Source organism: Loxodonta africana, chromosome 5 (assembly GCF_030014295.1).
Source record: "Loxodonta africana isolate mLoxAfr1 chromosome 5, mLoxAfr1.hap2, whole genome shotgun sequence".
NCBI lineage: Eukaryota > Metazoa > Chordata > Mammalia > Proboscidea > Elephantidae > Loxodonta > Loxodonta africana.
In genome coordinates, this window is record NC_087346.1 from 157,929,498 (window position 1) to 157,957,221 (window position 27,724).

The window sequence follows — 27,724 nt, forward strand, 5'->3', positions numbered from 1 at the left end:
GTGCCTGGTGCCCACCCTCGAAGTGTACCTGCTCTATGCCAGATGTGGGACGCAGAGCCCACCAGACAAATGCCCTCAAACCAAGGAGCCCCCAGGCCCCACAGTTCAAGCCCCGCAGGGGCCCCCCTCTCTCCCCACTGCCTGCCACGTACTTCCAACACAACTCCTTCTCCATCTTTGACTCAGCTCCTGTGACTTGTCCTTGGCTGGCCACACGTTCCTTCTAGTTCTTTCCATCCCAGGCCACTCTGGGTTGGGGGGGGGAAATTAGTGTGGTTGTCTCTTGCTCCTTCTTGATTTGCATCACCAAAGGGTCCCTTGGATTGTCCTTTCTTCAGAGTTTCTCAGGCTCCAGGACAGAAGGGAGGGCAGGGAACCAAGCAATGCTGGGAGCCACTGATGCTGCCCACAGGCGCTCACCTATCAGGTTCAGGAGGCTGCCCTGTTCCTCCAGGCACAGCAGCCACAGGGAGGCTGGGGACAAGGATAGGCCCCATCCTGGGGCAGCCCCCACCCCAACCTGACTACCACGTGCGGGGAAGGAACCCGCTCCTTAACACTGTTTCCATAAAAGTAGACTTTTGTCTAGCTATTCTCTCACTGCTGGAGAAAGATATGGCAGTCTGCGTCCGTAAAGATTTACAGCCTTGGAGACCCTGCGGGGCAGCTCTACTCTGTCCTACAGGGTCGCTATGAGTCAGACTCTACGGCAGTGGGCTTGGTTTTTGGTTTTATTCTCACTTGTGCATCTCGAAAGCCAATGTGTGAATGTTATTTTCCTTTATCACTTGTGTTGGTGCGGGCGCCTCTCCATGGTAGGGACAGCTGAGCCTGAGAGGTGATTGAGGTCAAGGCAGAGGGGGCGGGGCCCTCAGGGAGGACGTTAGAGCTCAGACTGGGCCACCCCCGGCTCTGCCTACCTCACCCCAGGCGGTAACAGAGCACTCATCCTTCTGATCACACCCCCGAAGAAGTATGCATTACGGTAATACCAACCGCATTGCTATCGAGTCAATTCAGCTGCTGGTGGGCCTGAACCACCACCATTTCAGTAGCAGCCAAGCACTTAACCACTGCACCACAGGGCCTCTTCCGCAGGACACTGTGGAGCTGTAAAAACACCTCAATAGGGAGACCCTCAGGGTGAAGACAGGGATTGAGGTTGCTGAGCCACCAGGTACACTCCATTTTCTGTGGCTGCAGAGGAGCTGCCTGGGATGGAAGCCACAGGTCCCCCTTCCGTACTGAGTGGTGCCCCAGAAACGTGCCTCCTGCCTCAGCACCCTCGTTCTGGCCCTTCTGGCTGTGCTGTGTCCCCAGCAGGCCCCTCACTGGCCCTATCCAGCTGAGGCCTCCCAAGGAGAGAGCAGGCCTTCAGGGAGTGGCCAGAGTGGCAACAGGGTCAGTGTCACAGGGTCTGTGTCACAGGGTCAGCGTCAACCTGTGAGACAAAGGACCCTCTCTGAACTCACAAGAAGATCCAGCTAGAGGTGGTTGGAGTGAAGGACCCTTGGGGACAGGTGGGCTGGGGGGAGCCCACTGCAGTGCCAGGTGGAAGGTCCCCAGGAGGCTGGCCATGGAGGGCGGCAGAGTGAGCCAAGGGTTCAGGGAGCCCCCTTCTCCTCCAGGAAGCCCTTCCCCCCTCCCCCCAGCTTCACTTCTTGTACTCAAAGCTAGCCCTGACTCCAGAGCCCACATCTCAGCATTTGGTTCTTAGATTTGGGCGGCTGTGGCTCCATCTCAGATCCGATAGGTTTGAATCTGGCGCCATCTGAGCCAGGGCAAGTGGCCCGTCTCCCTCTAATCCCATGTGGTCCTGATGCACTGAGGCAAAGCGAAGTTCCTGCTAGCCTCCGACAAGCGGGAGGGTGGCCAGGGCTCTGTCACTGTTGCAAGCCTGAGTCCACTCTGCTTGGCCGGCCTCCAGGGGCAGTGATGGCATCTGGGCTAGCAGCTAACTTGACACAGTACCCAAATAAAATGGATCACACACTCTTCGGTACAAGAATTTTTACAGAACTGTGAACTCCGGCACCATTGTCATCCTTCATGATGCTCATTGTTGTTGTTAGCTGCTGTCCAGTTGGCTCCCGACTCGTAGCAGCTCAATGCCCGATGGCAGAAACACTCTCTGGTCCTGCGCCATCCCCGTGATCAGTTGGGATTGGATCACTGTAATCCATAGGTATTCGCATTGGCTGTTTTTCAGAAGCAGATCGCCGGGTCTTTCTTCCTAGTCTGTCTTAACCTGGAAGCTCTGCTGAGGTCTGTTCAGCATCCTAGCAACACACTAGCCTCTACTGACAGGTGGGTGGTAGCTGCACACGAGGTACACTGGCTGGGAATTGAACCCGGGTCTCTCAAATGGAAGGCGAGAATTCTCCCCGAACCACCACTTCCCCTGCACAGCACTATTCCATTGCCTCGTCCAGTTTGCTAGTTGTCAGCAGAGCACAGCTTCTAAATCCATCAACTCCCTGGGAAAGGCCTCCAGGGCCTGTGCTCCAGGGCTTCAGGCCACGTTCGTCAGATTTCCGAATTCCCAGATGCCTTTCCCCTGGACTTATTAACGAGCGCCTCCTGCTGGCTCTGGTGACCATGCTGTAGCCAGGATAGGGCCCCAGAGCAGCTCCTAGGAGGATGCCTGGCAGAGACAGGACAGCTCCCGGTTAGGGGTGGTACAGAGGCCTGGATGTGTGGCCATCTGTGAGGGGTGGGCAGAGATGCTGGGCTGGAAGGCAGGCCCTGGAAGAGGCCGCCAGGTGCTGTGTGCCTCATGAGATGGTCCCCCTGGAGCCTCACCTCTACCATGTCCTCTGTGCTCTTGTGCCAATGTCATCCGGGATCACACTGCATCACCTTCCCAGAAGTTCCTGTGGCAACCCCTTGGGTGCAGTTCCCTGCTTCCCAATCCCTCACCTGCCACTTCCTCGGCCCACTTCCCAAGTTTAGCCTCCAAGGGAAGGTGTGGGGCCATCCTTGTCTGAGAGTGTTTCTTCTACCCAAAAAGATCAATGCTTGGCCTAGGTCCAAAGCCATTCCCTGGAGACTCTTGCAGGCATCTCTCCAAACCCCCGGTGCCCCGCGTTGCTGTTGGGGAGCCTGGGACTCCTCTGTATTCCTGATCCTTCTGCACAACCTGCCTTCTCCTCTGGGAGCTTTCAGGGATGTCCCCAGGGTCCTCAGTGTCGTAATGACATCGGCCTTCTTCACTCATGAGGCCAGGGTGTTCACCCAGCCCCTGCAATCCGGGAAACGGCGTCCTTCAATTCTGGGATCTTTCCTTATATCATTTCTTTGATTGTTTTTTCCCCCCTCTGTCTTTCTGAAACTCCTGTTAATTGTAATGATTCCCTAATTTTTTTACCATTTTTCTCCTACTTTCTCATCTTTATATTTTTCTACTTTCTGGAAGATTCTCTCAACTTCATCTTCCTTCTCTCCCATTTGTGTTTTCAGTCCTGCTGTCATAGGCCCTGGTGGCACAGTGGTTAAAAGCTCAGCTGCTAACCAAAAGGTCACCAGTTCAAATCCACTCGCCGCTCCTTGGAAACCCTATAGGGCAGTTCTACTCTGTCCTATAGGGTTACTATGAGTCAGAATCTATGACTATGGGTTGAAATTAACTTGTCGACGATGGGTGTGGTTTTTGGTGGTTGTATTGTTAACTTTCGAGAGCTCTTTCTCCTTCTCCATGTGTTCCCTGCTCCCTGTCTCTTGGATGTGGAGTCTTCTTTTATCTCTCGGAGGTGGCGCACTTGTTTGTTTCTAGGGTTTTTTCGGCTTCCTACGTTGCCTGTTTTCTCTGGTTCCTTTCTTGCTGGTTTCTTTGTTTCTGCATCTTGTGTTAGAGGCTTCTCTGAAGTGTCAGCTGACATTTGGCCCTCTGCTCATCTTTAAATTGATTGGAGGGGACTTATCAGCCAGTGGGCCTCCACCTGTGGACAGTGAGATGGGTCAGCAACTGGCTGCCTCACTGGGACTCTCCAGTGGCCGTGTATGGAGGGTTCTCTTGTCTTTCTCCCCGGAGAGGAGTTGGCCGGTCTCTAGCCTGGAGGGCTAGGGTTGAGGGCTGGCACCTGGAGCTGCCCCAGTTCTTTGGAAGGTGATGGGTGGGGCAGAGGGTACTCCCCCTGGCTTGGCTAGAGCTGGACCATTGCTGGTGCCCAGGAAGACCCACAACGGGGTGGCCTCAAACCTGGCGGAGCACAGAGTAGCCACCCAATCAGTGTAGATTCACCGGGGAGGCAGGAAGGGGCCGTTGGCGGCAGCCCTGAGCAGCCCGGCCATAGCCCAAACTTGCACCCTGCATCGGAGGAGGAGAACCTTTGCTAACGAGGTCCATCTCTGTCTCTGGGCAGTTTGGAGACCACGTGGTGTCCTTAGAGACAGCTCCAGGGTCTCAGCCCCTCCCCACATAGCTTATCCAAGGTCTCCCAGACAGGGGCTTTAGGCAAACCTGTGTGCCCCAGCTGGTGTGGTTCCGGAATGTTCAGTCCCCATACAAGGCCTGGCAAGTTACCAGCTCTGCTTCCTCTCTGGGTCTGGGTCCCCTTATCTTTCAAATGGGGGTTGTCATGTATTGAATTGTGTCCCCCCAAAATATCTGTCAACTTGGCTAGGCCGTGATTCCCAGTATTGTGTGATTGTCCACCAATTTGTCATCTGATGTGATTTTCCTATGAGTTATAAATCCTGTCTCTACAATGTTAATGAGGTGGGATTAGAGGCAGTGACGTTAATGAGGCAGGACTCAATCTACAAGATTAGGTTGTGTCTTAAATCAATCTCTTTTGAGATATAAAAGAGAGAAATGAGCAGAGAGAATGGGGACCTCATACCACCAAGAAAGTATAGCCAGGAGCATGCATCCTTTGGACTCAGGGTCCCTTTGCAGAGAAACTCCTAGTCCAGGGGAAGATTGTTGACAAGGACCTTCCTACAGAGCTGACAGAGAGAGAAAGCCTTCCCCTGAAGCCGGCACACTGAATTTGGACTTCTAGCCACCTAGACTGTGAGAGAATAAACTTCCGTTTGTGAAAGCCATCCACTTGCGGTATCTCTGTTATAACAACATTACATAACCAAGACGGGGTGTTGAATCCGTGACCCCCTAAGGCTACTTCTTGCCCTAACAGTTTGATGCTTTCCCTTGGGGCAAGGCTGCTGAGTAGCCATCCTTGCACACTGGCTGGTCTGGGGTGAGGCGCACAGAAGCCTTCTATACCACCTGTCTGCCAGGTGTCCCCACCCTCAGGCCCAGCCCCAGTAGGTGAGTCGTTCCCACCTGCAGCACAGTGGTGGGGCCCAGGGTCCTGGGAGCAGCTGATAGACTCTGTGCACAGTGGGGGTCCTGGGCCCATAAGGGCAGCTGGGCCCTGGAGCAGCACAGGCCTGAGGGAGACAGTCTGGGAAGTGGGCTGGGGTCACCTGAGTCAAGGTCCGCTCTCATCCCATGCTCTACACCCCACTGGGTCCATGTCTCCACCCCCGGTAGACCTCCAGCCAATGTTGGTAAGGGTCCTGGCAGCCCAGCAGGTGAGATCCAGTGGGAGCCCTCCACAGTGGACGCCGTGACCGTGTAACATTGTAACCTTGTGACCTTGTAGGGCCTGCCAGCCCAGAAGATGGCCTACTATGGAAAATGCATTGAAGTCGTGATTGAGCAGCTCAGCAAGTTTAGACCGGAGAAGGACAGCCCCGAACAGTTCCTGGAGGCTGTGTCCCTCATCCTGCAGGTAGGCTGGGAGCTGCCTTGGGGTCCTGCCGGGCAGCTGAGCCATGACTCCTGCCAGCTTGCTACTGACTCTCAAATCCACGCCCAATAGCTCTTTTCCTTCCTAAAGAAGGAGAAGATTGGGCCACAGAGCCTAGACGCTCCAGGGCTGGACATGTCAATTTCATGCTCTCACAGTGTGGTCACAGGGTTTTCCCTGGAACCCCTAGGGGTGTGACCCTCTCTGTCCCGAAAGATGTTCCCAGCACCCAGAATGTGGCAGACTAGACTCTTATGAACAGTCACCCTGGCACCGTGACTTAGGGACACGTCCCCATGTTGTGCCATCCTCAGCTACAAATACATAAGAAGAGCCACCCCACCGAGCACCTCCATCTCCACCGTGCGCCCATTGGCATCTTAGGAAACTAGGAGAAGCCCTGAAGAGCAGTACCCCTCAGGAATCATGTCCCCTGCCCCAAAAGCCATACTGTGCCCAGAGCAATGAGGATGGCCACAGCCATGCCTCATGCTGTCCTGGTGTGACAGGGCCCTTATCTGGGACTCAGAGACCACTGGCCAGGCCTCCCAGCACTGGGGCCCTCGTCTACTCTTGACTCGGTTCTCAGTCTGCTCCTGGGAAACTTGAGCCTCGAAGAAAGCCACTTGCCCTGGAAGGTGGCAGTGTCAAGGTACAGGCCAGTTTAAGCCACTGCAAAGGGGCTGCTGCACAGCTGGAGGTAGGAGGAGCCCCACCTTTAGGCAGGAAAGGTCTTGGAACAAGAACCTGGGGCCTAGTGTGTCTCTCGAGACAGCAGACCTGGCATCACAGTCCCAGCCCAGCCCAGCCCAGAGGGTAGCTCTGGTAGCCCCATGGGGGAGCCTTGGGGACAGTGTCACCCTACTGTTGTTGTGTGCCGTTGAGTCAATTCTGACTCATAGCAACCCTATATGACAGAACCGCCCCATAGGGTTTCCCAGGCTGTAATCTTTGTAAGAGCTGATTTCCAGGTCTTTCTCCCATGGAGCAACTGGTAGGTCTGAACCACCAACCTTTCTGTTAGCAGCCAAACACTTAATCATTGTGCCACCAGGGCTCCTTAGTGCCACCCTTGAGTGTCTTAGTCAGGGACAAGGCCTCCCACCTGCACATCCCACCAGCTACAGATACTTCTGTAGACCAGGCAGGTGCGGAGCCTGCAGCGTCTCCCCGGAGAGGCAGGTGCTGGCCTGGGGACTGAGAGAGGCTTAACCTCCTCCAGCTCCCACCTCCTCCCACCACCCACACAGGGAGCCCTCAGCCTAGCCGTGCAGCTGCTGAGCAATGATCCCCACACCCTCGGGTGTCCCTGTCCTTGTCTTCTCCTCCATGGCCCACCCCGCTTCAAGTGGCTACAGAGGGGCTGGTGGTTCCCGGCCAGGACAGGAACAGGTTGGTCTTCTACGCAGTGCCCCTCCTACCTCAGCAGCCCCCACTTGAGGCCCCATCACGCCTATGATGAGGTGTGACTGAGTTGAGTCCATCCATTAGGACAGGTGCGAAGGGAGCAGGAGCCCTGATTCCAGGGGTGCTGCCTTCAGGACTTTGGGGTGCTGGCCCCGTGGGATGGTTTGGCCGCCAGAGGCTCAGTCCACGGGAGGATCGATGTATCTCCAGTATGACAGGCACAGGCTTGGGAATCCCTGCCTTTGACCTTGGTCAGTGCTGCTCCAGGGGGGCTGGCCCACATCACCTGCTCAGGTGGCCGTCTGCGTCTGCTAGGCCCCTAGACTGGGAACAGAGCCTAACCAGGGCCAGGCGGGTGGCCCCGCTTCTGCAGGAGGGGCCGGCCCTGGGCAGCCTGTTCAAAGACGGTTTCAGGGACTTCAGGGACCAAGGCTTTGCCATGAGAGGATACCTGAGACCACTGACCATGTCGCTGCTCCCCAACTTCAGGAAGAAGTGTCACCAGCTGGGATTCAGCTAGGACAGGAGCGGGGTAGCAGGGCTGGGGGAAGATGAGGCCCGTGTGCGAAGTGCCAGGTTAGAGACAAGCAGGAAGGGGTCGAACGTGACCATGAACAGCAAGATCCCCGGCTCCTGGCCCGCACCACAAACCACACAGTGCCCTCAGCGGCGCCGGGGGCACCACGGGCAGCCGGCATCACAGCCTCACACAAGGCCCAGCTGGATGGAGTGGCCCCACTGTCCCCTTAACCCTCATCCACAGCAGAGGTCTCAGAGGCACGTCAGGGGGGTCATTTGCACTGGTCACACAGCACATCCATCAGGAGCTGAACGTGGGCCGACATCAGGGTCGACACCATCAGCACGGTGGAGTGGGGTCAGAGATGTGGGGAGGCTGTAAGGAGAGGGGGCTGCTGGATGGGTGCTGTAGATGAGGGAAGGAAGGGCTTGGAAGGGGTTTTGGCGTGGGCAGGCAAGGTGGACACATGGGCCTCCTGGGTGCAGGCACCGCCACCCGGTGTGAGTCACAGGCTGGGAGAGACTGGGCTGGACCTGGTGCCACAAATAGGATAAACTGGGAGAAAGGGGGTGTCATGGGGGCACCACAGGGGGACGAGCCTGGCGTGTTGAAGAGTAGAGCCCTGCAGGATGCGTGGGCAGAGATGGCGGAGAGCCAGAAACGGCCCTGAGAGGGGAGGGTCGGTGCCCTCCTTACCCCTCATTGCTGCTTCTGGCCTTCTCCCTCCCGAGGTAAAGCCACCCCCACCCCGCTCTGAGGCTCACGTCACAGACTCTACCCCACTCTCCTCATTACTGTCGTTTCCTGACCCCGTGGCTCCCCTCATCTCTGACTCTTGTCCACTACAACCCCCACCCCCCGCCCCACCCTCCCCAGGTCTCTAACAGCAATGTCCAGGACCTACGCTAGCTTCCTCCTCCTCCACGCTCTGGGGATGGCACCTCCCCCCACACACCCCCCAGGTCTCTAACAGCAATGTCCAGGACCTACGCTAGCTGCCTCCTCCTCCACGCTCAGGGGATGGCACCTCCCCCCACACCCCCATGGCTTCCAGCTCCTGCCCTGAGACCTGAGCATTTTAAGGAAATGATGGAAACAGCCAAGGCCCAGCCCCCTCACCCTTCTCTTTCCCAGTGTGACACAGGGCAGCGCTCCATGCTGCCAGCACCCCCACAGCTCAGAGCACTTCCTGTCCCACCACCAGCCTGCCCCCTGCCCCCTCCGTCTCCCCTGCATCCCCTCTCTAGGGGACTTCCTGTCAGCACACAAACGTGCTGTTGTTTCTCACTCTTCACAGAAACCTCCAAATTCCTTGTGGCTCCCGCCCAGCCCCATCTCGACTCCCACCTGCAACAAATCACCAATCAGCTCCCTCACTGCGTCTTCCGCACTCTCCTCCCCACCATCCCCAGCCCTGCGCTGGCCGCTGGCCGCTGGCCGCTGGCCGCTGGCCGAGGACCTCCGTGTCTGGTCCAGCCTCCTCACCCAGCTGACCCTCCCAGCCCTGGAAGCTCGGCTGGGCCTCCTCCCTCCCCCCAGTGACGTCCCCTCTCAGCTCGGGTGGGCCCCCCCTTCCTCTGTCCGTTCAACAGTGGGGTGCGTGGGCACACCTGTACACACACCTCAGGCATCTCACCTGCTGGCAGCCCCCCATATCCTCCCTCAGGCCACGGGATTCACCCATCCACAGGCAAATTCGACTCCCACAGGGCGTCTCCAGCGAAAGCGTTCAGAAGAAATAACCGAGCGCCCTCCTACAACCCTCCCACCCACACGAGCTGCTCCCCAGCTGCCCGGCCCCACCCGGCCCTTGCTCAGGTGGGAGCCTTGAGCCCTCCTGGGCTCCTCCCTGTCTCTCCCCTACACCTGTCATCGGCTCCCCCGCCCCACCGATGCAGCTGGCACAGCTCTGCCTGGGTTCATTGCAAAGCCTCCTGACCAGTCTCCTCATCATGCACTTCCCCTCTACAGTGCCTTCTAGAATGTGCTAGAACGTGGGATAGGTAGTACCAGGTCTGCTAAGACCCCCCTACCCTCCCATGTGGCTCCTCTCCCCTCCTCACCCTCCTGTCCACTCTGCTCCAACCACACTGGCCTCCTGGTGTTTCTGGAACATGCTCCCCCCAGGATCCCCGCCTGGGACACGCTCCCCAGCTGCTCAGGGGGCTGTTCGGGTGTTCCTCGTACACACTGCTGGGGACACGGCGGGGCAGGGAGGAGGGCTCCCCCAGGCAAAAATTGTAAAGTTGACGTTTCTGTTTCTTGAGCAACAACATCTCTATTTCTCGGAGGCCACATCTAACAACTTGCCATTACCACACTGATTAAAACTGCCGCATGGATTGATCAGCAAGGGGGGCACGTTACCATCCCTCACCGGACAGCCCTGTCAGGCAGGAAGGCAGGAGAGGGTATCTTGTGGCTTCCAGCCACCTCGGTTTCCTTCGCCTGCTTTTCCGACTTTCGTCTTGGCGCCCTCGATGTATCGGTGACATGAACCACAGACTCCTATTGTGGTTAAGTCAGCATCCTGGCCCGCCACCCTGCCACGGACCCCTGGTCTTGCTCTGCCATTGCCCTGTGGTCCCAGCAGACAAGCTCAGTTCTGGGAACGCTAAGTGACGTTTATAGGAGGAGGTGCCTGGTGATGGTGAAAAGCTGGCAGGCTTCCAGACTCCACTTCCCGGCATCCAGCCCTTCCTCCCCGGCCTGGCTGTTCTCAGGGGGCTGGCCAGGGGCCGAACTTGCCCAAGGCCTGTGATGTCATCCCACACTCAGGGCCCCTTGGCTCTAGGCCCCCCTCTGGCCTCAGGGACGGGGCCGGCCCAGTATTTGGGCCCACTCCCACACCGAGGGCTTCTGAGGAGAAATGGACCTCACCCTGCCTCTCCCTGTGAGTGAGCAGGGGACCTGGAGGAGCCTGGGGTCAGGTGAGCCTAGTATGGGGTCACATTCAGGGAGCTCTCTTACCGGGTGTGTCTCCTCCCTGGGCCTCAGTCTCCTCTCTGCGGACGGGGCTGAGTGCCACATGTCCCTGGTGGCAGAGGACTGGCCATGGGCCCAGCCTGCTCTGTGGGGCTGGGCGACACTTACTGACACCCACCCACTTCCCACTGGGCCCTGCGCCTTCCAGAACACCTCGGCTCCCCTGGGGACTGACAGCATGGGGGCCTGCAGCCGTGGGCTCCAGCCTCTCCCCTCATTAAAAATGTATGTGCACAGTTCCCAAACTCAGACAAGATTAAAGAAAAATGGAGCCGCTGCTGTCAGCCGTGGGATAGGGGGTGGGGTTGTTGACAGGTGCCTGCAGGTTGTCCATACAGCCAGCCGCTGACTCAGGGCACCCTGCAGTGCCAGCCACACTGACTCCCTGCTTTCTGGCCTGCTGCCCCACATGCCTGGGCTTCCTTAGACAAAACAGAGACAGTTAAAGGGTGAGGCCTAGGGGTCAGAGGAACCTGAGAGGGAAGCCGAGGTGGAAGCCCTATTGCTGAGGCCAGAGCCAACCCTGAGCAGGAATGCCCCCTTGTGTGCCAGGCACAGCAGCAGCTCCAGGGAGGGCACTCGCCCATGGGACCTGCTCTGTGCTGGCCTGCGCTCTGTGCCGGACCTCCCCAGGCAGGTATTCCGCTCCCTCGCCCAGCAAACATACACCAAGCACCCACGTGACAGCTTCTAGCTGGGTGACGTCAAACTTTTGGAGGTGGATAGTAGTGATGGTAGCAAGACATGGTGAAAGTAATTAATATCACTGAAATGTACACTTAAAAATGGTTAAAATGGCAGTTTTTTGTTACATATATTTTTTAACCATAAAAAAAGTCACCCAGCATCCCATGCTGTTAGAAGTGTGTTTCCCTCCCTCCATATGTGTTTTACATCTGCTGGGATCCTGGTGTACATTTTCGTTGTATTAACTACTTTATCATCTCATTGTGAAGCCCTGATGGCATAGTGGTTAAGAGTTGGGCTGCTAACCCAAAGATTGGCAGTTTGAATCCACCAGCTGCTCCTTGGAAACCCTGTGGGGGCAGTTCAATTCTTTCCTATAGGGTTGCTATGCGTCGGAATTGACTCAATGGCAATGGGATTTTTTGGGTCATCTCTTTATACATCCTCTAGAAGCATCATTTAATGGCTGCATGATACTTGTCCCTGACAGGGAGATGTTACATTTGATCCAAACCAAACCAGTTGCCATTGAGTCGATCCCAACCCATGGCAACCCCATGTGTACAGAGTAGAACTACTCCTTAAGGTTTTCATGACTGAGACCTTTCGGAAGCAGATTGCCAGGCCTGTCTTTCAAGGTGCATCTGGGTGCATTGAACCTTTCTGTTAGTAGCTGAGTGCTTACCTATTTGTGCCAACCAGGAACTCCATATATTGGACCCAGTAATGCCCCTACTGTTAGATATTTAGGTTGCTTCCACTGCCCTAATGTCTGCTTGTACTTGGCTATGGCCTGCATTCTGGACAGTTCCCTTGGATTCCCAGAGGTGTAATTACAGGATTGAAGGGCACAGAAAACACGAGGTTCCTGACACCCATTTCAGATCACTTTCTGGGAAAGCTGACAGCATCGGTCCCCATCTGTCCTCTCTCCTGCTATGCCAGCAACATTCTCATTCTTTCTTCTTTTCCAAAATGCAATTTTTTTTTGAGCAGGTAATACACCACATGCACGTGACAGAAACCCAAAATTGTTCCTGGGATAAACAGGAGATGGCTGCCCCCACCGCTTCCCCTCCAAGCTAGCTGGCACCTTGGGTCTTATACCTGGCAGGTTCAAGCAGACTTCCCTTCCTCGGCTTGTGCCTCCTTCTTTGTAATGTCTCACCTCGTCCGTGTTTGTTTCTGTCTGCATCCACCTCACTGTTGCTAGTGCAAAGGAGCCTGGTGGCCCCTGGAACCCGAGGCTCCTGCATTCATGACGGCGTGTCCAGTGCCACTGGCTCCTTCTCGCTGAGCTCACTTCCTTCCCTGGCGTGTCAGGGAGTGGCCTGCGAGTGACCTCCTCTGCCTGTCTTCCTCCCAGACACTGAGCCCCCTGAAGCGGGCGTTTATTCTGGAGGTTCTGTCCGGGTGCCTCGAGTACCAGAAGTTACTGAAAATTGTGGTGGACGCTTTCTATGTGCGAGATGGGCAGTTCTGCCTGTGGGCCGACTACAGCCTTTTCCAGGGTAGGTGCCTATCCCTTTAAGACCAGCTGCTGGCCTTCCTGTGTCTTCTGCCTTCTGGGGGGCTCCCATAGCCCTCACCTCACTTGACCCTTAGGGTTGTCCCCTGAGTAGGTGGGCCAGGGGATGTGTTATCTCACCTTACAGACATGCAAACTGAGACCCCAGGCTGGCTAAAGGCCATTTAGTGCCCTTGGGACTTGTGCCCAGCCTCAGGGCAGACAGACCTGGGCCCCAGCCACCCTTGTCTAGAGCTACCTCCAGCCCCCTGAGGGAGGCAGTCTGGGTTGAGAGAATGGCCCAGAAAGCCGGCTTGGGCATAGTGACAAGCCCTTCATAGGCCAAGTTCCTGACCTCTGGCTCCAAGGTCCGTGGGCAGGGTGGACTGTCCTGGGGGGGGCAGGTTAATATGAGACGCTGTCCCTGCTGGGCTTCTGCAGGCCTCTGATGGCCACTGCTGCATGAGGCAGGGCAGCTATCTGTGGCAGGGTAGCCAGTGCCTCCACTGGGGGAAGTCCTTCTAGCCTTGGAACCCTAGTGTGCGAGGAGCAGGGGGCGGGGTTGGCGGCTGCGGGGTGCCACAGTCACCATCAGCATCCTCCGCCCACACACCAGGTGGCATAAGAACAGCCCCTAGCTCCAAGGACCCTTGCCAAGCCCAGGTACGTTCAAGTTCAGTTGCCCTTGAGACCATTAAGACTTTCCCCATTGATAAACTAGAATCCAAAATGACGTAGCTTGTGTGAGAACTTTCTGGAATCTGCGTGGGAGGGTTTTGAAAGCCATGCCCTGCACTACGAGCATAAGACAAGCTCACTCGTACATGGTCGTCACTGTATCGGGGTGGCAGGTGGAGGCTTTGCCTGACTGCCCTACACACGGTGATAGCACGGCTGTGTAGCCCTGGGCCCCCGCCTGGATTCTGGTGGCCCTCTGTGGGGATGGGCCCACACGTCCCACACTCACCCCATCTGCGTTTCCTCAGTGATCTGCTACCTGGCCACTTTCCAGCTGGAGGAGCTCGGCTTCCAACTCTTCTGTGAGATCGTCAAGTCCCAGCCCCTGGACAAGATGCGCAAGGTGAGCCCACCACTTCTCCTCCCACCTGCAGGGCTGGGGCAGGGGAGTGGCCACCTGGGGGAAGCTGAATTTCTCTTCCTAAATCCTAAAGGCAAAGCTGCATCCAATCAGTCGCTGGCCTTTAGCCTCTGCTGCTGGTTTTAAGAAGGAAACGCTGGTGGATCCCTCTGTGTTGACAAGACATTGCGCCCTCTCCGCACTGCGAATGTGCTGTTTGTCCCAGGGAAATGTGATTCCAGGTCCTGGGTGTCACGGTGGGCGGTCCCAACTGGTGGTTAGTTATAAACCAGGGTAGGTAGCCCTTGCCTGTCTGGTCGTCACCCTCTGGGCCTGGGGAACCTGCCCCTGTGCCTTCTGACTCAGGAGCAAACTCCACCCCGAGGGCTAGCAGGCTGTGAGGTGGGAGTCCTGTGGAGCCACCCACCTGGCCTGGCCAGACCACGCCTGTGTCTGCCCACTCACATTGGCGTAGAGCTTAGCCTTATGCCTGTGGACCCTCTGTGCCCGAGCTTGTTGCCATGTACAGGAACCCCTACCGATGGAGTGAGTGCCGTTGTAACCGGACTATTCCAGGTCTGCTCAACGGGGTCATAGAGACATGAAACAGGCAAAAGCCAAAGAAGAAGCCTTATTTGGTTGGCCAAGCAAAGGAGCACGCCGGACTTGCGACGCCAAGATGGCTCCCTGAACAATGGCCGAAACAGTATTGATTAGGGGAAGGGTCCGGGGAAAAGGAGCAAGGTCATTCATTGGTCTGGCCAAAAAAGACATTCCTGGGCCAGCTGGGGCGGGGGGTGGTGGGGTTGTCTCTCAAAACAGATCTTAGGCTCAGACCCCTTGCTTCTCAAAGTCTTCCCCCAATCTTGGGTCACTAAAGTTTGATTCCATCCAGAGAAAAAAAGTTCCAGGGTCACCCAGAGGACAGGTCTGATGGTTCTGTGCATGTTAGGTGGACCAGATTTGGTCTTAACTGGTTCTGTGGTCTGCAAACCCCACCTCTTGTTTTTCTTATCTTGGGCAGGAAGTTGGTCCATTGCCTAAAAAACATCTGGAGAAACCAGTTAGAAGGGGAGGTGGCTCACGCTACTCTACTTACAAGTTGGGGGTTGGTAATGGTGCCTGGAGGCAAGGATCTTACTGTGGCCCAGCTTCCTCCACCCTCCATGCTTATGCTTGCTTTATCCTCACAAGGACTCCGTAAGGTCACTCCTCCAGGAAACTGAAGCCCAGAAAGGTTAAGTAACCTGCCTAATGTCACACAACAAGTAGGATGTGGAGCTGGCTCTCGGGCCCAGGCACGGGTGTGCTCCTTAATTGCTTTGGGAGTCACCAAGCCAGGGGAGCAACTTGTTGGAGACAAGATCTCAATCCCAGGAGGGCTTCATGGGCCCCTCTGAAAGGAAGCAGCAAGCTCTCCAGGGATGGAGCAGGGCATGTGTAAAAATAACGTGGGGACAGTGTCTGACCTCCTCCAAACTCACAAGAGGGAAGGAGAACCAAAATCAACACTACAAGGCTAACTCCCATGAGGTGGAGGCCAGACAAGCCTCCTCTCTCCACCATCTTTACTACTTCTGACACCAAACCTTGCACAGCACTCTCTTCTTCTCTGCCAGGTTCGATAATTTATTGCAATGACCATAAACCATACTCATGCTTATGTAGTTTATTAGGGAATAACAGTTATAATTCAGGATCAGAACACTCAAGAGACAGTTCTTCAATCAGGACAGCCCCTGCCCAGCTGTGCTTGCATGCACGCCTCTCCCTGGCTCCTGGACCCCTGCCCAAAGGCACTGAGCTTTCTCTCTCCATGGGCTGGGAAGCCCACAACGCAGTCTCCTGCTGCCTGGCCTTTCCTGCCACTGCTTCTCATGTTCTTAGGAGTTACAGCTTGCTCTCTCTCTCTCCCTCTCTCTCAGTCTCTTACTTCCAGGAGCTTCTCAGTGCAGGGATCCAGAGCCCAAAGCACTCGTTCTCGGCTCCTGGCTGTTCTTGCTTGGTGGTGGTACAATCCTCCTCTCTGCTCTGGAATTGGCTATTTTTTTTTTTTTAATAATTTTTATTGTGCCTTAAGTGAAAGTTTACAAATCAAGTCAGTCTCTCACACAAAAACCCATATACACCTTGCTACACACTCCCAATTACTCTCGCCCTAATGAGACAGCCCGCTCTCTCCCTCCACTTTCTTTCTTCCAGTCCATTTCCCCAGCTTCTAACCCCCTCCACCCACTCATCTCCCCTCCAGGCAGGAGATGCCAACATAGTCTCAAGTGTCCACCTGATCCAAGAAGCTCACTCCTCACCAGCATCCCTCTCCAACCCATTGTCCGGTCCAATCCATGTCTGAAGAGTTGGCTTCGGGAATGGTTCCTGTCCTGGGCCCACAGAAGGTCTGGGGGCCACGACCACCGGGGTCCTTCCAGTCTCAGTCAAACCATTAAGTCTAGTCTTATGAGAATTTGGGGTCTGCATCCCACTGCTATCCTGCTCCCTCAGGGGTTCTCTGTTGTGTTCCCTGTCAGGGCAGTCATTGGTTGTAGCCGGGCACCATCTAGTTCTTCTGGCCTCAGGATGATGTAGTCTCTGCTTCATGTGACCCTTTCTGTTTCTTGGGCTCCTAATCACCTTTTCTCCTTGGTGTTCTTCATTCTCCTTTGATCCAGGTGGGTTGAGACCAATCGGTACATCTTAAATGGCTGCTTGCTAGTGTTTAAGACCCTAGATGCCGCTCTTCAAAGTGCGATGCAGAATGTTTTCTTAATAGATTTTATTATGCCAATTGACTTAGATGTCCCCTGAAACCATTGTCCCCAGACCTCTGCCCCTGCTATGCTGGCCTTCAAAGCATTCAGTTTATTCAGGAAACTTCTTTGCTTTTGGTGTAGTCCAATTGTGCTGACCTCCCCTGTATTGTGCGCTCTTTCCGTTCAGCTAAAGTAGTTCTTATTTACTATCTAATTAGTGAATGCCCCTCTCCCACCCTCCCTCCCTCCCCCATCTCGTAACCACAAAAGAATATTTTCTTCTCAGTTTAAACTATTTCTCAAGTTCTTATAATAGTGGTCTTATACAATATTTGTCCTTTTGCAACTGACTAATTTCACTCAGCATAATGCCTTCCAGGTTCCTCCATGTTATGAAATGTTTCACAGATTCCTCACTGTTCTTTATCGATGCGTAGTATTCCATTGTGTGAATATACCATAATTTATTTATCCATTCATCCGTTAATGGGCACCTTGGTTGCTTCCATCTTTTTGCTATTGTAAACAGGGCTGCAATAAACATGGGTGTGCATATATCTGTTTGTGTAAAGGCTCTTATTTCTCTAGGATATATTCCAAGGAGTGGGATTGCTGGATCGTATGGTAGTTCTGTTTCTAGCTTTTTAAGGAAGCGCCAAATCGATTTCCAAAGTGGTTGTACCATTTGACATTCCCACCAGCAGTGTAGAAGTGTTCCAGTCTCTCCACAACCTCTCCAACATTTATTATTTTGTGTTTTTTGGATTAATGCCAGCCTTGTTGGAGTGAGATGAAATCTCATTGTAGTTCTGATCTGCCTTTCTCTAACGGCTACCGATTGTGAACGTTTCCTCATACATCTGTTAGCTACCTGCATGTCTTCTTTCGTGAAGTGTCTATTCATATCTTTTGCCCATGTTTTCATTGGGTTATTTGTCTTTTTCAGTTGAGTTTTTGCAGTGTCATGTAGATTTTAGAGATCAGGCGCTGATCAGAAATGTCGTAGCTAAAAACTTTTTCCCAGTCTGTAGGTAGTCTTTTGACTCTTTTGGTGAAGTCTTTGGATGAGCATAGGTGTTTGATTTTTAGAAGCTCCCAGTTATCTAGTTTTTCTTCTATGTTCTTTATAATGTTTTCTCTCCTGTTTATGCCATGTATTAGGGCTCCTAACGTTGTCCCTATTTTTTCTTCCATGATCTTTATCGTTTTAAATTTTATATTTAGGTCTTTGATCCATTTTGAGTTAGTTTTTGTGCATGGAGTGAGGTATGGGTCTTGTTTCTTTCTTTTGCAGATGGATATCCAGTTATTCCATCACCATTTGTTAAAAAGACTGTCTTTTCCCCATTTAACTGTTTTGGGGCCTTTGTCAAATATCACCTGCTCATATGTGGATGGATTTATGTCTGGATTCTCAATTCTGTTCCATTGGTCCATGTATCTGTTGTTGTACCAGTACCAGGCTGTTTTGATTACTGTGACGGTATAATAGGTTCTAAGATAAGGTAAAGGAAGGCCTCCCACTTTGTTCTTCTTTTTCAGTAATGCCTTATTTTTCCAGGGCCTCTTTCCCTTGCATAAGAAATTGGTGATTTGTTTCTCCATCTCATTAAAGAATGTCCTTGGGATTTGGATTATAATTGCATTAAATATATAGATCGCTTCTGGTAGAACAGACATTTTTATAATGTTAAGTCTTCCTATCCACGAGCAAGGTGTGTTCTTCCACTTATGTAAGTCTCTTTTGGTTTCTTGCAGGAGTGTACTGTAGTTTTCTTTGTGTAAGCCTTATACATCTCTGGTAAGATTTATTCCTAAGTATTTTATCTTCTTGGGGGCTACTAAATGGCATTGATTTGGTGATTTCCTCTTCGATGTTCTTTTTGTGGGTGTAGAGGAATCCAACTGATTTTTGTATGTTTATCTTGTATCCCGATGCTCTGCTGAACTCTTCTATTAGATTCAGTAGTTTTCTGGAGGATTCCTTAGGGTTTTCTATGTATAGGATCATGTCATCTGCAAATAGAGGTACTTTTACTTCTTCCTTGCCAATCTGGATGCCCTTTATTTCTTTATCTAGCCTAATTGCTCTGTCTAGGACTTCCAGCACAATGTTGAATAAGAGTGGTGATAAAGGGCATCCTTGTCTGGTTCCTGATCTCAATGGGAATGTTTTCAGGCTCTCTCCATTTAGGGTGATGTTAGCTGTTGGCTTTGTATAAACAAACTAAAAAACCCAGTGCCATGGAGTATAGATGCCCTTTAGTATGTTGAGGGATTTTCCTTCTATTCCTGTTTTTCTGAGAGTTTTTATCATGAATGAGTGTTGAACTTTGTCAAATGCCTTTTCTACATCCATTGGTAAAATCATGTGATTCTTGTCTTTTGTTTATGTGGTGGATTACATTAATTGCTTTTCTAATGTTGAACCATCCCTGCGTACCTGGTATGAATCCCACTTGGGCATGGTGAATTATTTTTTTGGTATGTTGTTGAATTCTATTGGCTAGAATTTTGTTGAGGATTTTTACATCTACATTCATGAGGGATATAGGTCTGTAATTTTCTTTTCTTGTGGTGTCTTTACCTGGTTTTGGTATCAGGGCTATGGTGGCTTCATAGGATGAGTTTGGTAGTATTCCATCCTTTTCTGTGCTCTGAAATACCCTTAGAAGTAGTGGTGTTAACTCTTCTCTGAAAGTTTGGTAGAGCTCTGCAGTGAAGCCTTCCGGACCAGGGCTTTTTTTTTGTTGGGAGTTTTTTGATTACCTTTTCAATCTCTTCTTTTGTTATGGGTCTATTTAGTTGTTCTACCTCTGTTTGTGTTAGTTTAGGTAGGTAGTGTGTTTCTAGGAATTCATCCATTTCTTCTAGGTTTTCAAATTTGTTTGAGTATAGTTTTTCATTGTAATCTGATATGATTCCTTTAATTTCATTTGGGTCTGTTGTAATATCGCCCCTCTCATTTTTTATTCGGGTTATTTGCTTCCTCTCCTGTTTTTCTTTTGTCAGTTTGGCCAGTGGTTTATCAATTTTGTTGAGTTTTTCAAAAAACCAGCTTTTGGTCTTGTTAATTCTTTCTATTGTTTCTCTGTTTTCTATTTCATTTAGTTCAGCTCTAATTTTTATTATTTGTTTTCTTCTGGTGCCTGTGGGTTTCTTTTGTTGCTCTCTTTCTATTTGTTCAAGTTGTAGGGATAGTTCTTTGATTTGGGCCCTTTCTTCTTTTTGGATGTGTGCATTTCTTGATATAAATTGGCCTCTGAGTAACACTTTTGTGATGTCCCAAAGGTTCTGACAGGAAGTGTTTTCATTCTCATTGGATTCTCTGAATTTCTTTATTCCGTCCTTAATGTCTTCTATAATCCAGTCTTCTTTGAGCAGGCTATTGTTCAGTTTCCAAGTGTTTGATTTCTTTTCCCTGCTTTTCCTGTTATTGATTTCCACTTTTATGGCTTTATGGTCAGAGAAGATGCTTTGTAATATTTCAGTGTTTTGGATTCTGCTAAGGCTTGCTTTATGACCTAAAATGTGGTCTATTCTAGAGAATGTTCCAAGTGCGCTAGAAAAGAAAGTATACTTGTTTGCTGTTGTGTGGAGTGTTCTGTATATGTCTACGAGGTCAAGTTGGTTGATTGCGGCATTTAGATCTTCTTTGTCTTTATTGAGCTTCTGTCTAGATGTCCTGTCCTTCACCGAAATTTATGTGTTGAAGTCTCCTACTATTATTGTGGAGCTGTCTATCTCACTTTTCAATGCTGATAGAGTTTCTTTTTTGCATCTTGCAGCCCTGTCATTGGGTGCATAAATATTTAATATGGGTTATATCTTCTTGGTGTATTATCCCTTTAATCATTGTATAGTGTCCTTCCTTATCCTTTCTGATGGATTTAACTTTAAAGTCTATTTTGTCAGAAATTAATATTGCCACTCCTGCTCTTTTTTGACTACGGTTTGCTTGATATATTTTTTTCCGTCCTTTGAGTTTTAGTTTGTTTGTGTTTCTAAGTCTAAGGTGTGTCTCTTGTAGGCAGCATATAGATGGATCTTGTTTTTTAATCCATTCTACCACTCTCTGTCTCTTTATTGGTGCATTTACTCCATTTATATTCATGGTAATTATGGATAGGTATGAATTTAGTGCTATCATTTTGATGTCTTTTTTTTGTATGTTAACCGTTTCTCTTTCCCACTTGATTTTATGTGCTGAATAGATTTTCTTTATATATTGTCCTTTCCTTATATTTGTTGTTGTTGATTTTGTTTCTGCTGAGTCTGTATTTTTCCCTTGTATTTTATTTTGATGAGTAGGATAGTTTGTCTCCTTTGTGTTTACCTTATTATTTACCCTTATTTTTCCAAATTTGAAACTAACTTTTATTTCTTTGTATCGCCGTATCTTCCTCTCCATATGGAAGGTGTATGATTACATTTCTTAGTCCCTCTTTATTATTTTAATGTTGTCTTCTTTTATATAATAACATCTCCTTTACCCTGTGTTGGGCTTTTTTTTTTTTTTTTTTAAATCTTGCTTTGTTTTTTTTGGATTTTCTTGTCTGGGTTGACTTCTAGTTGCTCTGCCCCGTGTTCTAGTGTTGGGCTGATACCTGATATTATTGATTTTCTAAACAAAGAACTCCCTTTAGTATTTCTTGTAGTTTTAGTTTGGTTTTTACGAATTCCCTCAACTTGTGTTTATCTGGAAATGTCTTAATTTCACCTTCATATTTAAGAGGGAGTTTTGATGGATATATGATACTTGGCAGGCAATTTTTTCCTTCAATTTTTTAAATATGTCATCCCATTGCCTTCTTGCCTGCATGGTTTCTGCTGAGTAGTCCGAGCTTATTCTTATTGGCTCTCCTTTGTAGGTGACTTTTCATTTTCGCTGCTCTTATAATTCTCTCTTTACCTTTGGTTTTGGCAAGCTTGATTATAATAAGTCTTGGAGACTTTGTTTTAAGATCTACCTTATGTGGAGTTTGATGAACACCTTGTGTAGATATCTTCTCATCTTTCACAGTATCAGGGAAGTTTTCTGCCAACAAATCTTCAACAATTTTCTCTGTATTTTCTGTTATCCCTCCCTGTTCTGGCACTCCAATCACTTGTAGGTTATTTCTCTTGATAGAGTCCCACATGATTCTTAAGGTTTCTTCATTTTTCTTAATTCTTTTATCTGATTTTTCTTCAAATATATTAGTGCCAAGTGATTTATCTTCGAGTTCAGAAATTCTAGCTTCTACTTGCTCATTTCTGCTCCTCTGACTTTCTACTGAGTTATCTAATTCTGAAATCTTATTGTTAATCTTCTGAATTTCTGATTGCTGTCTGGCTATGGATTTTTCCAGCTTATCAAACTCTTCATTATGTTCCTGAATAACCTTTCTAATTTCTTCAGTTGCTTTATCTGTGTGTTCCTTGGCTTGTTCTGCATATTGCCTCATTTCCTTCCTGATGTCTTGAAGGGTTTTGTATATTAAACTTTTGTATTCTGCATCTGGTAATTCCAGGAATGCACTTTGATCTAGAAGATCCCTGGATTCTTTGTTTTGTGAGCCTGTTGAGGTGATCATGGTCTGTTTGTTTATGTGACTTGATATTGACTGTTGCCTCTGAGCCATCTATAAGTTATTGTATTAGTTTATGCTTGCTTACTGTGTCGTAGCTGCTTGGTTTGTTTTGTTTTGGTATACCCCTATGGGTTGCTTGAGTGAGCTAGCTTGATTATTTTTGCCTTTGGAGCTCTGGTGTCCTGTCCCCAGCTGGCTAGACCTGTTATCAGGTGTATCAGTCTGGGAGTCCATTCACTGTTCTTGTATGAATTCAGCTCAGGTTTCTAGGTAGCTGATATCAAGTGTGTGGTACAGGCTCTGTCCTACAGTCTTAGAGGGGCAGGGGTGATTGGCATATATACCGGTATCTGATTACAGCAGGAGGTCACACTCTGAACAAGGCAGGGAGCTGAGAATCAACCCCCAAGTGCCTCTGAGGAAAACGTGTCTCTGTTCCCTAGAGTGTGCTGGTGAGTGGGTTCTGCAGAGGGACCATGGGCACCCAAAGTTTTTGGTTGGAAGGACTGGGAGGTACCAGTTATCTCTGAACCCCTGTCCTGGGTGGCCAGGTGACCTGAGTTGTAGCTCCACTACCAGCCCTTAGGTCCCTGATGTGGATAGGTGAGGACCTTGTTTAATAGGCAAAGCAATGTCAAATGTCAAACACTCACCTCTCCATCGCACAGCTGAAATGGTTGGAGTTTGCCAACAAGGGCCTATTCTCCCGAAATAGGCCCATACAGGTCCATGCAGAAGGGAAAGGTGCTCAAGGTCCACGAACAGTTTATGCCTGGACAGGAGCCACTTCTCTCCTGAGCTCCCCCGGTTAATGAAGCTAGCAAATTACCTTTTCCCCCCAGTTGCAAATTTTTTCCTTCCCCAAGGCCAGGAGGATGGCTCTAGGTGCTCACCAGGGTCTACCTCAGGCCCAGGGATTCAGCTGCTAAAGGCAGCTTGGGGGTGGGGGGGCGCGGTAAAATATATGCAAGTACTTAGCTTTTGCCAAAAGCGCCCTTCTCAGGTTTTGGAGGTGTGAGTAGGCTGTGTCACTGGCTGCTTCTCCCTGAGGAAACTGCGGCCGAATGCTAGGAGCAGCCCGCTGCCACTGCCGCCACCGCTCCAGGAATGGTGCCTGAGAGCTCCCCGTGATTCAGGTGCGGCAGCTCCTCTCCGCTTCTGAACAGCCTCTTCCTCCCCCTGCCCCTCAGTTCGTTGTCTAAGCTTGTCTTTGATGCTCAGGGCTCCCAGCCTGTCACAAATATACTCGTTCCACTTATTTTTTCGGGTCTTTGTTGTAAAGAGGGCTCGAAGGAAGCATCTGTCTATTCCGCCATCTTGGCTCCGCCTCAAATTGGCTCTCTTTTAAGGCAAAACTTACCAACCACCTTGTTGTTGTTGTTAGGTGCCATCAAGTCGCTTCCGACTCATAGTGACCTTACGTACAACAGAACAAAACACTGCCCAGTCCTGCACCATTCTCACAATCATTGTTATGCTTGAGCCCGTTGTTGCAGCCACTGTGTCAATCCATTTCTTTGAGAGTCTTCCTCTTTTTCACTGGCCCTCTGCACTACCAAACATGATGTACTTCTCTAGGGACTGATCCTTTCTGATAACTTGTCCAAAGTTTATGAGACGTAGTCTTGTCATCCTTGTTTCTAAGGAGTATTCTGGTTGTACTTCTTGCAAGACAGCTTTGTTCATTCTTTTGGCAGTCCATGGTATAGTCAATATTCTTCATCAACGCAACTCAAAGGCATCAATTCTCTTTCCGTCTTCCTTATTGCATGCATATGAGGTGGTTGAAAACACCATGGCTTGGGTCAGGCGCACCTTAGTCTTCAAGGTGACATCTTTCCTTTTTAACACATTAAAGAGGTCTTTCGCAGCAGATTTGCCCAATGCAGTGTCTTTTGATTTGTTGACTGCTGCTTCCATGGGGGTTGATTGTGGATCCAAGTAAAATGAAATCCTTGACAACTTCAATCTTTTCTCCGTTTATCATGATACTGGAAACTCTGGTGGCGTAGTGGTTAAGAGCTACGGCTGCTAACCAAAAGGTCAGCAGTTTGAATCCATGAGGCACTCCTTGGAAACCCTACGGGGCAGTTCTACTCTGTCCTATAGAGTCACTGTGAGTCGGAATTGACTTGATGGCAATGGGTTTCGTTTGCTTTTTAGTATCATGATGTTGCTTATTAGTCCAATTATGAGGATTTTTGTTTTCTCTGTGTTGAGGTATAATCCATACTGAAGGCTGTGGCCTTTGATCTTCATCAGTAAGTGCTTCAAGTTGTCTTCACTTTTGGCAAGCAATGTTGTGCTGTATGCATAAGGCAGGTTGTTAATGAGTCTTCTTCCAATCCTGATTCCCTGTTCTTCTTCATATAGTTCAGCTTCTCAGGTTATTTGCCCAGCATACAGAATGAATAGGTATGGTGAAAGGTACAACCCTGACCTTTTCTGACTTTAAACCACGCAGTATCCCCTTGTTCTGTTTGAACTACTGCCTCTTGATCTATGTACAGGTTCTTCATGAGCACAATTAAGTGTTCTGGAATTCCAGTTCTTTGCAATGTTATCCATAATTTGTTATGATCCACACAGTCAAATGCTTTTGCATAGTCAATAAAACACAGATAAACATCTTTCTGGTATTCTCTGTTTTCAGCCATGATCCGTCTGACATCAATAATGATATCCCTGGTTCCATATCCTTTTCTGAATCCAGCTTGAATTTCTGGCAGTTCTCTGTTGACATACTACTGCAACTGCTTTTGAATGATCTTCAGGAAAACATTACTTTCATGTGATAATAATGATATTGTTTGGTAATTTCCGCATTTTGTTGGATCGCCTTTCTTGGGGTTAGATGTAAATATGGACCTCTTCCAGTCAGTTGGCCAGGTAGCTGTCTTCCAAATTTCTTGGCATAGATGAGTGAGCACTTCCAGCGCTGCATCCGTTTTTTGAAACATATCAATTGATATTTCATCAGTTCCTGGAGCCTTGTTTTTTGCTAGTGCCTTCAATGCAGCTTGGACTTCTTCTTTCAGTACCATCGGTTCCTGATCATATGCTACCCCTTGAAATGGTTGAATAGCAACCAATTCTTTTTGGTATAATGACTGTGTATTCCTTCCATCTTCCTTTGATACTTCCTGCATCGTTTAATATTTTCCCCCTAGAGTCCTTCAATATTGTAACTCGATGCTTGAATTTTTCTTCAGTTCGTTCAGCTTGAGAAGTGCTGAGTGTGTTCTTCCCTTTTGGTTTTCTATCTCCAGGTCTTTGCACAGGTCATTATAATACTTTACTTTGTCTTCTCCAGCCACCCCTGGAAATCTTCTGTTCAGTTCTTTTACTTCATCATTTCTTCCTTTCGCTTTAGCTACTCCATGTTCAAGAGCAAGTTTCAGAGTCTCTCCTGACATCCATTTTGGTCTTTTCGTCCTTTCCTCTCTTTATAATGGCTTCTTGGTTTCTTCATGTATGATGTCCTTGATGTCGGTCCACAACTCATCTGGTCTTAAGTCATTAGTGTTCAGTGCATTAACTCTATTCTTGAAATGGTCTCTGAATTCAGGTGGTATATACTCGAGATTGTTCTCGGCCCTCATGGACTTGTTCTAATTTTCTTCAGCTTCAACTTAAACCTGCATATGAGCAATTGATGGTCTGTTCCACAGTCGGCCCCTGGCCTTGTTCTGACTGATGATATTGAGCTTTTCCATCATCTCTTTCCAGAGTTATAGTCAATTTGATTCCTGTGTATTCCATCTGGTCCACATGTATGGTCCACATGTATAGTAGCCATTTATGTTTGTGAAAAATGGTGTTTGCAATGAAGAAGTCGTTGGTCCAAAAGCAAAGTTGCCTGAATAAACTGAATGCTTTGAAGGCTGGTGTAGCAGGGGCGGGGGTTTGGGAACCATGGTTTCAGGGGACATCTAGTCAATTGGCATAATAAAATCTATTAAGAAAACATTCTGCATCCCACTTTGGAGAGTGGCAACTGGGGTCTTAAATGCTAGCAAGTGGCCATCTGAGATGCATCAATTGGTCTCAACCCACCTGGAGCAAAGGAGAATGAAGAACACCAAAGACACAAGGTAATTATGAGCCCAAGAGACAGAAAAGGCCACATATACCAGAGACTACATCAGCCTGAGACCAGAAGAACTAGATGGTGCCCAGCTGCAACCAATGACTGCCCTGACAGAGAACACAACAGAAAACCCCTGAGGGAGCAGGAGAGCAGTGGGATGCAGACCTCAAATCCTTATAAAAAGAACAGACTTAGTGGTCTGACTGAGACTAGAAGGACCACGGAGTCATGGTCCCCAGACCTTCTGTTAGGCCAAGACAAGAAACATTCCCAAAGCCAACTCTTCAGACAGGGATTGGACTGGACTATAGGATAGAAAATGATACTAGTGAGGAGTGAGCTTCTTGAATCAAGTAGACACATGAGACTATACGGGCAGCTCCTGTCTGGAGGGGAGTTGAGAAGGCAGAGGGGGTCAGAAGCTGGCCGAATGGACATGGAAATAGGGAGTGGAGTGTGCTGTCTCATTAGTGGGAGAGCAACCAGGAGTATATAGCAAGGTGTATAAAAATTTTTTATGAGAGACTGACTTGATTTGTAAACTTGCACTTAAAGCACAGTAAAATAAAAAAAAAAAAGTCATTGGTCTTGCAAAATTCTATCATGCAATCCCTGGCATCGTTTCTAACACCAAGGCCATATTTTCCAACTACCGATCCTTCTTTGTTTCCAGCTTTCGCATTCCGGTCACCAGTAATTATCCTGATTGCATGTTTGATCAATTTCCAACTGTAGAAGTTGGTAAAAATCTTCAATTTCTTCATCTTTGCCCTTACTGGTTGGTGCGTAAATTTGAATAATAGTCGTATTAACTGGTCTTCCTTGTGGGCGTATGGATATTATCCTATCACTGACTGTGTTGTACTTCAGGATAGATCTTGAAATGTTCTTTTTGATGATGAATGCAACACCATTCCTCTTCAAGTTGTCATTCCTGGTGTAGTAGATCATATGGCTTTCCAATTCAAAATGAATTTTCTTAGATTTGTAGTTCATACATTCCACATTCCAATTATTAATAGATGTTTGCAGCTGTTTCTCCTCATTTTAAGTTGTGCCACATCAGCAAATGAAGGTCCTGAAAGCTTAACTCCATCCACGTCATTAAGGTCGACTCTACCTTGAAGAGGCAGCTCTTCCCCAGTTGTATTTTGAGTGCGTTCCACCTGAGGGGTTCATCTTCCGGCACTATATGAGACAGTGTTCCACTCCTATTCATAAGGTTTCCACTAGTTAATTCTTTTCAGAAGTAGACCACCAGGTCCCTCTTCCTAGTCTGCCTTAGTCTGGAAGCTCAGCTGAAACCTATCCACCATGGGTGACCCTGCTGGTATTTGAATAGCGGTGGCATAGCTTCTAGCATCACAGCCA

At 49.6% G+C, this 27,724-nt stretch overlaps 1 protein-coding gene across 1 annotated transcript in view; it reads left to right on the forward strand.

Moving 5' to 3' along the window:
- Window positions 1-5,627: 5,627 nt before the first annotated feature.
- CFAP99 (cilia and flagella associated protein 99) overlaps window positions 5,628-27,724 on the forward strand; it is a 48,265-nt gene continuing 26,168 nt past the window's right edge. Inside the window, exons 1-3 of the mRNA XM_064286151.1 lie at window positions 5,628-5,738; window positions 12,722-12,866; window positions 13,849-13,943. Coding sequence (XP_064142221.1) covers window positions 5,628-5,738; window positions 12,722-12,866; window positions 13,849-13,943 — 351 coding nt within the window. The remainder of the gene's footprint in view (window positions 5,739-12,721; window positions 12,867-13,848; window positions 13,944-27,724) is intronic.